The following is a 15,519-nucleotide window of genomic DNA, read 5'->3' as shown; positions in this document are numbered from 1 at the left end:
CATCACACAGAATATTTCAATTGCCACAATAAACCAATTGCACAGAGAAGAAGATTTCATGTAACCCGGAGCTGTAATTATATGTGCATATATCGTCTCACCACATTGGATAGTGTGCATTGTATTGCTATCGACATGAAGAAGAAAAAACTAAGAAACAAAAGGAACTTCAGAATTGATATCTCATAACGAAGATACTGAGAATACTAGTCATGGAGACAATCTATCAATTTTCCACACATTCTTCCCATCCATCACCTCTGGAGAGTAACGTAACCTGAAAACATTGTAATACATGGGGCATATCACCAAAAAGGGAAAATAAATCATTGTTGTCACATAGATACATACAAATGAATGTATATTTATGCATATACATTTATTACATCATCAAAAAAGGAAAATAAATAATTGTTGACACACACACAAATGAATGCATATTTATGTACATAATACTGTTCTAAAATCAGCCTGGGCGATAGATGCGGCGGACATCATAGAAAAAATTCTAGGCGACCCTAGCAGTTAGGTTTTTAATTTTTTTTTTTAAATTTTGGTCTTTTAATTTAAATTACAAGTTCAATAAAAATAACTAAAGATAACTATTTTATAGGTCATAAACCATAGTCCAACAAGAAATGCGATTTGTTGGCCTGTCTTAACACACCAAACTTCTTTTTCGTCTGCGATCTAGATAGAGAACTTCATGAGGATAATTTTTCATCCGACCAAGAGGAATATCACAATGATGGTATTGAGTTATTTTAAACAATGATTTAATATCCTAAAATAAAAAGCTTTTATCTTATTTTTTTATTAGCCATGTTCTCAATGATGATATTAAGTTTCTTTAAACAATTATTTAATATCCTAAAATGAAAACTTCATCTTATTTTTCTATTAGCTATGTTCTCCCCACCTATATCAAATAATGATTTTACAATAAAAATAAAATAAAAATTAAGTTAAAGATATTAATATATAATGTTACTAAATACTATAAAAATTAATTTTTAATGACAGCCTAGATAGCCACCTGCCCGCTGTCTACTGATTTTTAGAACACTACCAATATATATTTATGTATTAAGGATGGATACAAATATAAATATTTTCAATACAAATGAAATTCACTGAATAAACACCTAGCGTGTTCTACTGTTGCAAAAACACTGTTACTTTCAATAACACACCTGTCATGCAAGCGAGATGGCTGTCCTTGCCAAAACTCAAAAAGCTGCGGTTTGAGTCTATATCCTCCCCAATATTTTGGTTTTGGGATCAGGCTTCTGCATTGCCACATGAAGAAAATGTTAAAATAGAACACTTTGCTTCGTAGACTATAATCAAGCCAGATAGCACGGTGTTAACATGGTATTTGACACAATACTTGAAAATAAGGATGTCTGTAGGCTAGTTCCTCTAGCCATCCATATTACATGCTAAAAAATTTATGAAGTTGGTTTACCACATATAATCATCATGATCAACTAGGTGAAGTGTGGAGTGCCGAGTTTCTATATCCGCTTTCGACAATGCATTGCCAAAAGAGGAGATTCTATGCCAGAATGTAAAAATTGTTGTATTATCATAACGAAGCCAGTCATGAGAAATCCATCATATAGCAACATGACCGCGTATTATCCCTGATCCTCAGATGCAGGCAAACTGATCAGTATGGATGCAAATGGATTAGTTCGCACATTTAAATCTAGAAATGCATGAATGATATGCGTGCTGAAATGCATCTTATCCATGATAATACTCTCCACCCACCGTCCCACGCTAATCCATGCAGAATGTATATAATAATTAGGTCTTCGTGGTTAAGCATGAATAACTAACCCATCAGCAAACTGAGCCTCCAGCTCTTCTTCTAGTTGGTGGAGAACATGCCTTCCAGATATTACCGTGCTCTGAAGGAAAATAAGAGACAGATCTAGACAATATCTAACATACATATAAATATACCACTTCAATTGTGAATTTCCTTATATCTCCTTGTTCATTTAAGTTGGCCCATTAAATTATTAGGTTATCTTAAGTGTTTTTTTTTAATTCATTGTCCATCTTAAATGAATTTGGATATTAATACACATTCCTCTTTATTTCTTAAATTTTATGCCAAAACACTATTTTTTTTACATTTCCTTGTTCATTTAAGTTGACCAATTAAATTATTAGGTTATCTTAATGTTTTTTTTAATTCATTGTCCATCTTAAATGAATTTGGGCATTAATACACATTCCTTTTTATTTCTTAAATTTTATGCAAAAAAAATTATTTTTTTACATTTTCTTGTTCATTTAAGTTAGCAAATTAAATTAATATATTTTAAGGGTTTTTTTGTGATTCATTGTCCATCTTAGATAGATTTGGACATTAATTCACATTCTTCTTTATTTTCTAAATTTTATGTAAAAAATTATTTACTACATTTCTTAGTCAATTTTTGTGATTCATTGTCCATTTTAGATATATTTGGACATTAATACACATTCTTCTTTTTTTCTCTAAATTTTAAACTAAATTTATGATATAATCTTTAAAAAAAAATATTCAATATAATCCTTATAATAAATATGAATTATATTGATAGTTTATTATCATTTGTTATATATTACAATTTTACATATAAAATTTTTTAACTGAGTATTACATATTATTTTATTTATATATGTTTTTTTACTATATATATTTATTTGAGTGGTATTATGTTAAAATGTTATTTCTCTTAAATTATTAATCACCAATATTAATTTATAAATGATTGATTCTGATATAAAATTAATTATCTATAATATGTATTCTAAAAAAACATAGAAATTAAATAAAATCCGCAATGTGTTAAAAGTAAGCAAAAACAAAAGTGATATTTATCTTAATAATAATTTTAATAATTTTATTTTAACATCATTATGATATTTAGTAAAATAAGAGAATTTTATTTGATATTTGTCTATGTGTACTCTGTTTAAGTAAATTTTAGTTTTGATTTTATAAAATTCATTATTCTGTTAATTTTATTTTTATTGTTTTTTTCATTTTGAAAGAAAAATATTTGTGCTGATTTATCATTTAAGAGAGCTGTATTATGTCGCGGATTGACAAATGTCATATAAATAAGTGAATATATATGATTTATTGTCATGCTGTATTTTTATGTATTGTGTTTTGATATATTTAGATTGATAAATACTTATAAACATTATGTTATTCAAACGACTTTAAACATTATCTAATTCTCGTGATTATATTTTTCATTATTAGTCACCTACGTGCATCGCACGTGTACATTCCTAGTGTAGTAAAATAACAGAGATATTGACAGGATGCAAGAAATCAAACCTAAGAATGGCAAAAAAGAAACCTGTTTGCTAACTATTGCTCCAATCTGGCTTCCTCTTGGTCGGCTGTGAAAGTATTTCTCAGATTCTTCATCTGAAACCTTTTGCACTGGCCCTTCAATTCTTACCTGAAGCAACAATGCATGTTGAACCTTTGCTCATCCAAGAAAGATTTGAGACAAAAATAATGTTGCAGCATTTTGTTCTTCATGGTACTAAGCATTTTTTGAGAATCTTAGACTCTGACAGCACAAGCTAGCCAAATGGTAAGGTCTAGTTCAAGGTGCAACCTAGTTCTGGGGGTTTGGTATTTAGAATTAAAAATGATGTTTTAAACACCTTGGAGACTAGAAGGCGTTGATTCCAGTTATGACCTTTGTGAATTCTTCTCAAGGCAAGGACGTTACAGAGTTACAGTGCAAAAACCACAATTTTATTTACTACTCATTTTTAAAATAGTGACAGGAAACAACGAAATTCCCTCAGATAAAGAAAATGGTGCCAATAGTACTTGTGAATTGACCACTTTATAAAAAATGGATAAAAATATAAGAAATACCTGACGATTCAAAGCATCCCAGTAAAACAGCAGCGCTGCATGAGGATTTTCTGATAGTTGATGAGCCTTTCGACTTTCATAATTTGTGTACCTGTCCAAAAGATGAGAGGCTGTGAATTCTAAATTGAAAAACCAGACAAAATTCATCAAAGCAATATACTGTATATTAAAATGATGTAATACAGCAGAACTCACCAGACAAAACCATCTTTGTCAAGCCCTTTCAGCAAGACCATTCTTGACGAACTGTAGCAACATATAAAAATACGCAGACTTAATGAAAATTCAACAGAAGTAACGAGTAACAGCAACACGGTGAAAGACAATAAAGTGATTTTGCAGGAACCAAACCACTCAAACTAGTTGTAAAAGTTTATAGCTGCGTGTCATAGCGCCGATAAAATCAGATTTTTAAGAAACTTACGGTTTTCCATCTTTTCCGGTCGTAGAAAGCGACATAGCATTAGGTTCCTTCAATCCGGACGCCATAGCATCATCAAACCATTTTTGGAACTACAGCAACACAAAAAACTACAAATCACAAAAAGCATGTGTAATACTGTTAGGAAATTTCATCTCGATCTACATTCAGCTCGACATAAATGTCATGGTCAAGTAACAAGATTCCTGGATTCTCAGAATTCTAATAAATTTAAAATCTGGCAGATTCTCGATGGCTGATGCATACCAGAATCTGCTAACTGATGGCCCGGTACTTCCGTTTCTTCTGTTCTATACTAGTAATGGTCCAGGCCAAAATCCATTTCTGGACACAGACGGTGTTTAAGTGAAAAAGAAAACAGTCACCCAGTTTGATGTGAAGTAATACCTGAGCAAAGGGATCAGCATCAGCTTGGTCCTCAGAAAACTCGGGAGAGATATAGTTTTCTCTAAGAGTGGATATATCAACTCGTGGAGGCTTTCCAATTCGAACACACATAGAACTTCCAGGATATTCTGGCAGGTTAAGCTTGAATTTCTCTGCAATGGATGGGGGAACAAATCTGCCACCTAGAAAGTGATGAGGACCAGAAAACTTTTTGGCACACAACTTAGGAGCAGTTAACGAAACCTACACACAGCTACCCACGTTTTAAATACTCATCGACAGGAGAGGAAAAGAAAAATGCCATCTTAAAGATGTTTAGTGATAAAGTATAGAAATTTCAAAATAAATACATACCAGCATATTTGGTTTGATTCCTTCGCCACTAAGATCACCTTCTTCAACATGCCATCCAGATGGAATATCTACAGAGACTATGGCAGGTAATTTCTGCTGCTTTTGCTTGAGATTTCCTAAGTCTACAAACCTCTGTATCAGACCATCAAAAGGAGGCCTAGGACTACCTGGATGAGTACAATAGGCGTTACCAAACATAGTTGGATTATATGAAAGCTGCTGCAGTAGCCCAAGGTAAATAAATCTCTAAATTGCATTATCTTGAACTCAATAGAGTGAATGTAACTGTCTCATATAAACGAAGTCAATTAATTAAATCATATAAATGACTAGTCAATTAATTAATCATCAGAAAAATAAAACAATACTCACACAACTCTTTTGCTTTTATTTATTTAAATTAGCATCACTTGGTAAGGAAAATTAAGTTTGATTAAGTATAATTTACAGAGATATGACAGCTGAAAGCGAGCTAACAATTAAACGTGAACATCTTCCTAGAAGATCTCAGTAGTCCTTCGACATAATACCCAACAGGTAGCCAGACATTTTCTGGTTACAATTATTGACATCTCCACGTGTAAGGGTGGTAGGAACTTGGCTCATACACAGGTGCTCTCACAAACTTACCAATTCACTGATCTTATGACTTCCCTCTGAACATTTGATTACAATCCAAATATTTCAAATTTGTGATATTTTATTATATACGTAAAGGCAATTAATTACACTAAGCGGTCTAGTGATCCCCTCATGATACAATGCTAAACAAGACCATGATCATGTCACAAACTCTACATGAAACTTAATCCAAGTAGAAATTTGAATCTTGATCTTTTCCCGGCACTCGTCACTCGACTTTTCAATGTTGTAAAAAAGTCTTCTATTCCTCTCTAACCACACAGACCAACATATGCTATGAACCACCACTCTCCAAAAAATTCTGCCCCTTTCTTTCCAAGATGTCAAGATAAGTGGAAAATGAATCTTGCGTTGTTCTTGGCACCACCTAAACCAATCTCAATTTGTCCAAAGCTCTAGCCCACAAACCACTCGTGAAGGTACAATGAATCAACATATGGTCCCGCGTCTCCCTCTCATTCCGACACGACACACACCAATTTGGGCACAAAGCACATGTGGGTCGTCTCTTTTGCATCATAGCCGAAGTCGGCTACTTATCCAGAACAACAACTATCCATGAAAATACTTGAATCTTTGTTGGGACCGGAATCAAATAACATGGAAAAAAGAAAAAAAAGGGAAAACTACTACTCGAAAAGAATGACTCGAAGAAAGACTAATCTGAAAAGAGAAATGACGGATCCCCACCCCACACTCTAACATCATCTACCCCTTCAATCAATTTGATCTTATCTAATTATCCTAATAACACACTCAACTCATGTAACTCCACATCCCTCAAAACCCTCCGAAAATCCAAGTCCCGTGAAGGGGAAAATGATGAATTCTCAAACAAAGAGATATAGGCATACTATGTACCAAAGATAGCCGAAATAAATAATTGATGAAAAGTCGGGTAAGATCTAGAAATAAACTTCCACGGGTATCTGAAAGTAACGTTCCTTGCTGAACCAGCATCTCATCCAATCTGTTATAACTCGTATTTACTCTCTGATCTTCTTCCACAACAACTCGTCATCTGCATAAAACCTCCACCATCATTTCCCAACAGAGCCCTATTCCTCAAACAAATGTTCCCAATTCTCAATCCTCTTCTATCTTTTCGTTTGCACACCTGCTCCCATGCACTTAAATGACAATGCGAGTCACCTCCAGCTCCATCGCAAAGAAAATCCATCATAGTCTTCTTCATTGCCTCTGCTATGCCCTTTGGTACCCTAAAAAAAAGACATGAAATACGTCGACAAAGTATTCAATACCGCTGCAATCAACGTTAAGCTCCCCCTCTTGATATAAATGCTTTTTTCTAGCTTGCAAACTTCTTTGACAACTTAGTCATAATCGGTTCCTAAAACGAGAGTTCTAAAGGCACCCTAAATACTTAATTGGCCATTTCTCTCCACCACGCCCAGTTTATTGGGCTAACTCTTCCACTTCATCTTCTTTGCAGGTGAGACCCAACAAAGCACCCTTCTCCCAATTGAATTTTAAACCTGATAATTGATATGTCACAAAACGACCTCACAATGTCCACCAACAACCTGATGTGGTCCTCTTTCTTGACAAAAAAAGAGTGTCATCCGCAAACTGTGCTTGAAATTTACCCCTAGGTCTCCCATTAATCATAACCGAGAATGACATGTTCGAAACACAACCCTTGATCCACCTTCTCTATCTCTCACCAAACCCGTTCTTCCTTAGCACAAATCCAGGAAATTCCAGTCCACATTATCATATGTTTTCTCAAAATCAACATTAAAAACCCACATTTTCTTCTTTTTCCACCTACCCTCTTGCACTATCTCATTCGTAATGTGAGAACAATCAAGAATTTGTCTCCCATCAATGAAGACATTCTTGTACTATCTCATTCGCAATGTGAGAACAATCAAGAATTTGTCTCCCATCAATGAAGGCATTCTGAGATTCTGATATTTTGTATAACAAAACTTTCTTCAGCCGTGCTGACAACACTTAACTATAATCTTGTACAGGCTAGTATTAAGACTAATAGGCCTAAAATCTTTAACCTTGATCGAATCTTGTTTATTTGGAACCAAACAAATGTATGTCTCATTAGTAATACCATTTATGACACCCCCTTCGAAGAACTAACTGAAAATTTTCATTATATCTCCTTTAACAATATCCCACAATCCTGATAAAACGCCAAGGTAAATCCATCCGGTCTCAGAGCCTTACAACCGTCACACTCAAACACTGCCTTCTTGACCTTATATTCTAAGAAGAGTTTTTCAAGCTCTAGTATCAAGTCGCCATCAATGGGGCACCAATCCACTCCTTCAATACCCAGCCCTCGTCCTTGGTTTACTAGACAACTCTTTGAAAAATTTGACTATGATTGATTTTATTTAATCCTCACCAACAATAACCGACCCGTCAGACCTTTCTAGTTTATTGATGGTAGCCTTACTCTTCTGCTGATTCAAGAGAGAACGAAAGAACTTTGTATTGCGTTCCCTTTCCATGACCCATTTGACCTTCGTTTTTTGATTGTTCATCTTATTCCTTCGACGCACTATTTTTTCTAACACCCATTTCGCTTCCTTTCTTTCAGTTGCCACCGCCTCGGATCCCAGCCCCTCAGTCTGCATCTTGTCCAGCCTTCTAATTTTTTCTCTCAATTCAGACAACCTCTCTTCTACCAACCCAAAGACCTCTTCATTCCATCTTCAAAGATCACACTTAATAGCTTTAAGTTTCCTCATAAATTCATACTGCTCCCATCCATGAAATTCTGCATTGTTCCACCATGACTAAAATGATGATTTAAAGCTCTTGTGTTTCAACCACACATGCTCAAATCTAAAAGGAGATGATCCCCATTTAACCTTTTCCGTGTTCAGAATAACTGGAAAATGAACCGAAGTAATTCAGGGTAAAACTATTTGTCTATAACAAGGGTATATCTCCACCCATCCTCTCAGAAATAAGAATCTATCTAATCAACAACAAATTGGTTTTTCGCTTAACAATCTCACGACATTAAAATCTCCACATAAACACCATTTCTTCCCACACAAAACTCTCAATCTTGCCAATTTATTCCAAAAATGGTCTCATTCGCGGTTCACATGAGCCGCACACCGCCATAATATTATTATCCTTCTCAATGGGAACAGATACGGAGGATTCCCCAATCAGTTTGTCCCTAACGGAAACCAATCTTGGATCTCACATAACCAAGATATCCCCTCACCGGCCAACTGCCGGTAAAGCAATCCACTCCACCAACATGGATTTCCACACACTAGCAATAAAACTTCAGTCTACCACCTCTCTTTTAATTTATTGGAGAACAACTAGGTTTGGCCTCTCCATTCGTAGAACGGCTCGAATGAGTCCCCTTCATGTAGCCGAACCTCCGCCCCTGATATTAACAGATCTTCATCTAATCAATGCACAACCCCTTGACACGATCCTTTCTCGATATTGCTCCCAACTTCCAGCTTTATTAAAACAGTTTCACCGCTCATACTCGTCCCGCATCCTTTTTCAAGCAGTAAATCCACCTTCTCTACTCCCATCTTAAAAAGGCAATCACCATCGCCATCTGATTCTACCAGCCCCCCCCCCCCCCCCCCCCCAAAAAAAAAAAGGTTTCTCTTTTGCTCAGACCCAAAGAAGTTAGTCCACGACATACCCAACTTTTCACCCAAGTCACAGAGAAAGAATCAAATAAAGTAGTTCTCATAATACATTCATTCAATTCTTAGTCATGAAAGATTTATTTAAAGAAGATTAATTGTTTTTCCTTCTTCGAAGCATTCCCACGATAAAACTCCACCAAACAGTAATATCTGCTCAATCAACGCCAAAGTTTAAAGAAAGATACAACTTAAAGAAACTAATAAGTACCATGAAATGAGAACCCAAACATTGCATCCACTATGACGTCGTAACTTGTGGACAAATCCAGAGGTAGGTCTTCCACTGATAGGAAAGGAATGGAAAGTGACACCAACTACAAAAAATTAATGCATAAGCAATGCTGCTAGGTTAGGTTATGCGCGCTAGTAAACTTGAGCCATATCCAATACAGTGATACCTGTGTTACCAACCCATTATAAAGAGCTTTAGCAGTGCGCTTTGGATAACAAATAACTGGTTTATAACCAAAATGATGCAAATGACGAGCAGCTACAAGGCCATCACCTCCATTATTCCCCGGGCCACATATAGCAAGAACACGATTACATTCGGTTGGTTTATAGACCTGCATAAGAAGAGCATTCTTTTGAGTCCAGTCCACATAAAACATCTCCCTGGTATAATTATCCCTATGGTTTTAATTCAAATATAATAGTGTACATAACAGCTATGAAGTCTCCATTAAATTTTTTTCTCCAAAAGCTAACCCAAAAGAAAATAGAGAGAGACCTTCACATTATTATGGATGAGCCCACTTAACTAGACACACAGCTTACATATCTAAAGCCCCGGTGTGGGCTTGACTTCAGTCTCAGATATAACAATCCTAAATAAAAACCAGCTGACCATTATGAGTGAGTTTTCATTGCAAAACTTTCAATATCAACAGCCTTTTTCCATCATTCCCTTGAATTCATTAAGTATTTCATCCAGTTGTAGCACTTTGAACTAGTTAGCAGTGTAAAAGGGTCCGCCAGTGGTTATGATATCTAATTTTGGAAAGAGAGCAACCATTCTAAAGAGCCCCTACTAATAAGCACTCGCACCTCATCAGCTAACAACCAAAGTTAAGATGTGATTGATGCTCCTAGGCAATTATAAAAACAACTGCCGCCAAAAAGGAATAAAACAGGAAGGTTTACAAAGACGAGACCATAAAACTTACCTCAGCTATCGAAGCAGCTACACTCAAACCAGCCAATTCCTGCAATCGATATATTCAAAGATTCAACCCCAAAAACCTATTCATTCAAACACAATCAAAGCTAAACAAAAGCGTAAAAATAGCCGACCATTAGCTGATCAACGCTAAACCCAAGTGGGCCCATGAGAATTTCATCGATTTCCGCTGCCTCTCGTTGATTCAAATATGAAATAGACTCTGGGTCCTGCACAACTCTCGCAGTAGCCATCGACTTCAACCCGATAATAGAATTAGAACAATACCCTCTGAGATTAATCCTCGAATTGAAACCCAAAAAACCCCGAACCTAACATCGACAAAAAAAACTCCAATTAACCTATATATTGTAGCGAAAAGCAATAATCTTCAAGCATGCTGGAGTGTATGATGATGCGCGAGAGTGCAAATTACACAGGAAAAAGGAGGAAGCTTGAGAATTTGGTTGGTAGCAGCCAAATTAGCAGCCGAAATTGGAATATTGGGGAGAGGAAATTGCAGTAGTGATTGAGTGAGGAGACATTTCATGGTCCTCCTACTTCGCATCAATGTCTGTGCCAACATTTTATCATACAAAAGAAAATTACACACATTGAATTTCATAATTTTTGTAATTATAATTATAATATAATGTTTTTATTACGTCACCCAAAAAAATTGATATTTATGTGCATGGCATGTGAAATAATATTAGTTCTGTATCTTTATCTTTGATCTTGTGTTATCAAATTTAAGTGTTGATTTTCGGCTTATATCTCCTGTTTAACACATAAAGTGGCAGACAGGTCCTTTCCACTTTTCCCACCAAGCTGTGTTGTGTATGCTAGCCCTTCTGGGACTCATCATCAGATTTCTCTTCTAAGTGAATATTGTCCGACCCAAACATTGGAAATTTGAATAAAGTAAAAGTAACTTGTCGGTGGAAATCTGGGTTATGCCACATCTAAGGCATGTAAAGTGTAATGGAGCTAATTTGCTCGATACAACCGCTACCAAATTCGATTTCTACAGAAAACATTGAGTTCTTGATGACTTTCAGACTCTTTCAGGATTATGAAATGTGAGATTCACCAAGGAAATGTTGCAGAGCATTCCGAACATCAAGAAATCAATTTTTTTTTTTTATGATTCTTGTTGCTTGGTGGAAAAAGAATGGCCGGACTATGAACTTGAGAACCTTGGCAACTTACATCAACTCAAAGCATTGAAGATACGTGTAACTCCACTAGACTTTCTAAACTTGAGTTCAGCCCAATGTTTCATTTTCCACCCTCACCTAAAATTTTGACTTTAGGTGGAGTTGGGATTCCATTGCATGATTTGGCAATCGTACATTCATTACCCAATCTTGAAGTTCTCAAACTGAAGGATTTTGCTTGCCTAGGGACAGAGTGGACACCAAATGAAGAGTTGTTCTGTAAACTAAAAGTTCTGGTACTTTAACTTTTGGGATTGAAGCATTGGAAAGCTGAATCTGACCACTTTCCATGCCTCTAGCGCCTCGTTGTCCGACTGTGCGACGACTTGGTGGAGATTCTGGGATGGGAGAAATCACAACACTCGCCACAATTTGGTTGTAAAAGTGTAATGCTTCTGTCTGCTATGGAAATGATGGTTTTCAAGTTATTTATGTGCATCCTGAACCTATGAGCTGTCATTCTCTTGTGCTTAAACTTCTCAGGTGTGACCAAATAAAACAGAACATAATGAGTTTAAATAAATGTTAGCTACTATTTGCATTTTCATTCCTTCATAAAGATAATAAAATCAAGTTGATAAATACTATTACATGGTTTCCCTGATTATTTTCCATGAAATAAACCTGGAGATGCATGATTCAATCATGTTGAGTGGACCATTTTTAAAGTTAAATGCTGAATCCCAGTTTCATTTTTTATTGTCTTTTTTTAGCAATTGGGTGGTCAATGCTGTCATATTGTGGTGGTTGAGTGGCTCATTCTTCATTAATGGAGTGGTTGTGTCACGTGTCTTCTTTAACTTTGTTGGAAAATCTTTTGCTTTTATATGGTTACGGGGAAAATGTGACTTGTGTAGTCTTTCACCACTTGGATGTCTCTGCTGTATGTTTTCGGTCAGATATTGGCCAAAAGCCTTTTCCGAATTCTGACTCTTTCTGGTTCGGGCACTTAAACTTTGGACAGATGTTTAATGACCACCTTTCAACATGAGCCATGTTTCAGATTCTCCAAACCTGCAGCTACAATGCCACCATCAATTTCCACCTTTTCATCTCTTGACTGCTGCACAAGTTCATTGATCTTTCTAAACTCATAAGGCCATCATGAATTGTACAGGAATTGGGGTAGATCGAATCTATTATCCTCAGGTGAATAACTCAGTTAGTAGCACCGATGCTAAACACTATATCTACATATTACACGTTTCAAATAAACAGATGAATGGATTTGAAATTCATTTTGTAGTCGTTCTCTGATGTTTTTAAGCATTGTAGGTGATATTCATTAGCTCTAGCTCTAGTTAGTACATGCATGTCATGCTATGATTTTCATAGAAAATTTTCAGTAACATGAGTTCAACATGAAGCTTGTTCTAGAAAACCAGGGGATGTGTTTATTTTTGCATGATGATTAGCATCGTGAGGCAATCTCGAATGAAGCCATTAAGCTTCTAAACTGTACCAGAAGTCCTTTGTCATCTCTCCATTGTTTTGCTTGAACATTCATAAAGGAATATGTATCTTCTTACGACGTGGTTTCTTTCTCACTATGAGACATTGTTGCCAGTTCTCTAATGGATATTACTAACATTTTCACATGTGATCTGCTTTAGATATTTCAATCTTGCTTGCATATGGCCTGATATTGTGCTTTACATTCGACTGATCATCCTTAATACTTGGATGTCAACTGTTTAATTACATTATTAGTAGTACTATTTTTTTTCGTGACGGGTTCAGCCATTGTCCGTCGGTATGAAAAATATGGAAGAAGACTGATATTGAATGAAAATCGGAAAAACTAAGTTGCTAAATGTTATTGTTGTTGGACTAAGAGACTTATTGGGGCATATTGGGTTTGTGTCTATTGAATGGGAAATTGGACTAGCAATGCCCAACAGTTGTTAAGTGGGAAATGTCCCACACAGGGAAATAAACATAGCATTGGTGAGATTATATTGAGTTGCACTTTAGGGAGGTGTAACAATGATTGGTCAAGAGGCTCTTTCTCGCGTACACAGGCGCAGGGGGTGCAAATCATGGGCCCGATTTGCAGTGGAAAAAGGCTTGACTTGTATACGAGCGCGACCTGGGTGCGTCGAATGTCGGACCGATCAAAGCAAAATTTCCCACCTGCCTTTTGCTATTTTTTATTTTCGAAAAAATTATATTATGGACTATGACCTTTGGTGTTTCAGTTGACCTTTGGTGTTCCAACTGAAATGACCTTTGGTGTTTCAGCTAGCCAGACCTTTGGCCATTCGCATGGCCAGCCATAACTGTCCTTACGAGTGCCTACAAATAGAGGCAGCCTCAAGTCTTTCAATATGACCCAACACACTCTCCTACATTCTCATATTTCGAAACTTTGCTTGTTTTGTTGTCTCGGCTGCTGCTCTTTTTCTCGTTATTCTGTCTCGTGATAACGTTCAGGTACATTTCAGTTCGCCTTTTTGGTATCTCGTGCTAAGGTACTGCTGGTTGTTCCGTTGTATCCTGGGAAACAGACGTCCAAGTTCATCCTCGAAGCACACCGGAAAGGACGAATCTGTTTTAAGGACACTGTATTTCATACAGGCCTCGATTGGCTTTATTTTGAGCATTGTCCTAACTTTTTCTTCGCAATACTAGTTTGATGTTTCTCATTTATTCGTGTACCTTTGTTTGTGCATATATTTTGGATAACAATTGTTGTGAATAATAATATAAAATATAATTTAGCAAGAAGCTTCTCCACTTATTAAAGTGGAATAAGACGAGCAAAAGGGACTAATATTTTATTAAAGTGGAGTATTTATTTATTCACGACAATTAATGTGGTAAAAGCTATAAGTAAAATAACTTTTCGATTTTTGCTGTTTTTGTGTGTGCGGGTTACATTGTCAATTTAAGTTAATTTATGATAATTAAATTGATCTATTCCCATTATGCTGATAAATAATTCTCTTCGTCACGCCCCAAGTTCGAGCGCGCCTGTGTGACTGTACAATGGGCTCTATAGCAACTATTTCTTATTCATCTTCACTTTATAAAAATAATTAACTCAAGTTATTATAGAAGTTTATTGTAAACCCATTATAAATTCATTTTAAATCTTTAATTTTTAAAATATGAGACAAGATGTATCATACTCTTTCTATCCACTTTTAACAAATGAAATATACTTACAAATTAAAGTTTCTAGATTTGTTATACATATTATTGTTAGACGTTGAATTAAGTTTTTAAAAGTTGTATACACAGATTCGGAATTCTCTTAGTAGGAAAGATCAGACTTGGTTATAGCCCCGGCAGCTAAAATGTCTTGTAAAATTCGAGAGTTTATGAATTTGACAATCATCCCCTGAAGAAAATATAATAACCCATTTTAATTTAATTCACTTGTTATTATAACTGTTCACAAGTACACGACGTAGCCTTTCTTTAATTTTTGAACAGGGTTATTAATAATAATAATTTGTAATTCAGTCCTATTTCATTAAAATTTGACGGATTGAATTGGGGGTGGGTTTCTGGGAGGCCCGCACAAGCGAGTTCTGCGAAGTAAGCAGCGTCAACACTCGGCCAGCCTATAACCCCTCCATAAATTCTTGCACCATTGTATTGTATAATACGGGTGCTGCGGTCAGTTCTCACCGACCACTTTGTTTTCCTTACTCATTAGTTTAAGGCAAGTTTTAACGCTGACAGCATCTCACAATATATAATACTCACCCTTCAACTCCCTTCTGCTT

General features: G+C 35.8%; 1 protein-coding gene and 1 non-coding gene across 2 annotated transcripts; both read right to left on the bottom strand.

Annotated features, from left to right (window-relative positions):
* Positions 1-79: 79 nt before the first annotated feature.
* Positions 80-11,161, bottom strand: LOC140819397 (pyridoxine/pyridoxamine 5'-phosphate oxidase 1, chloroplastic-like). Its single transcript, XM_073179478.1, has 14 exons — positions 11,002-11,161; positions 10,700-10,897; positions 10,573-10,611; positions 9,805-9,972; positions 9,615-9,720; positions 5,091-5,257; positions 4,737-4,979; positions 4,332-4,420; positions 4,103-4,153; positions 3,908-3,998; positions 3,372-3,476; positions 1,846-1,916; positions 1,194-1,289; positions 80-277 (listed from the first exon to the last, which is right to left on the bottom strand). The coding sequence occupies exons 1-14, from the start codon at positions 11,149-11,151 to the stop codon at positions 211-213; spliced, it is 1,641 nt and encodes a 546-aa protein (XP_073035579.1). The 5' UTR covers positions 11,152-11,161; the 3' UTR covers positions 80-210.
* A 4,138-nt stretch (positions 11,162-15,299) lies between these two features.
* Positions 15,300-15,459, bottom strand: LOC140820385 (U12 minor spliceosomal RNA). Its single transcript, XR_012115460.1, has one exon. It is a non-coding gene; the product is annotated as a U12 minor spliceosomal RNA (small nuclear RNA).
* Positions 15,460-15,519: the final 60 nt, after the last annotated feature.

The sequence above is a fragment of the Primulina eburnea genome, chromosome 18 (assembly GCF_022965805.1).
Source record: "Primulina eburnea isolate SZY01 chromosome 18, ASM2296580v1, whole genome shotgun sequence".
Lineage (NCBI taxonomy): Eukaryota > Viridiplantae > Streptophyta > Magnoliopsida > Lamiales > Gesneriaceae > Primulina > Primulina eburnea.
The sequence above is the reverse complement of the archived record's forward strand: the minus strand, read 5'-3'. Positions and strand labels throughout refer to the sequence as shown.

Excerpts from the sequence above, each read along its gene's own strand:
- LOC140819397 (XM_073179478.1), bottom strand. The coding sequence starts at position 11,151 with ATGTTGGCACAGACATTGATGCGAAGTAGGAGGACCATGAAATGTCTC. Across the intron at positions 10,612-10,699 it reads TTAGCGTTGATCAGCTAATG|GAATTGGCTGGTTTGAGTGT; the intron begins GTCGGCTATTTT and ends TATCGATTGCAG. Across the intron at positions 1,917-3,371 it reads GAGCAATAGTTAGCAAACAG|AGCACGGTAATATCTGGAAG; the intron begins GTTTCTTTTTTG and ends ATTTTCCTTCAG.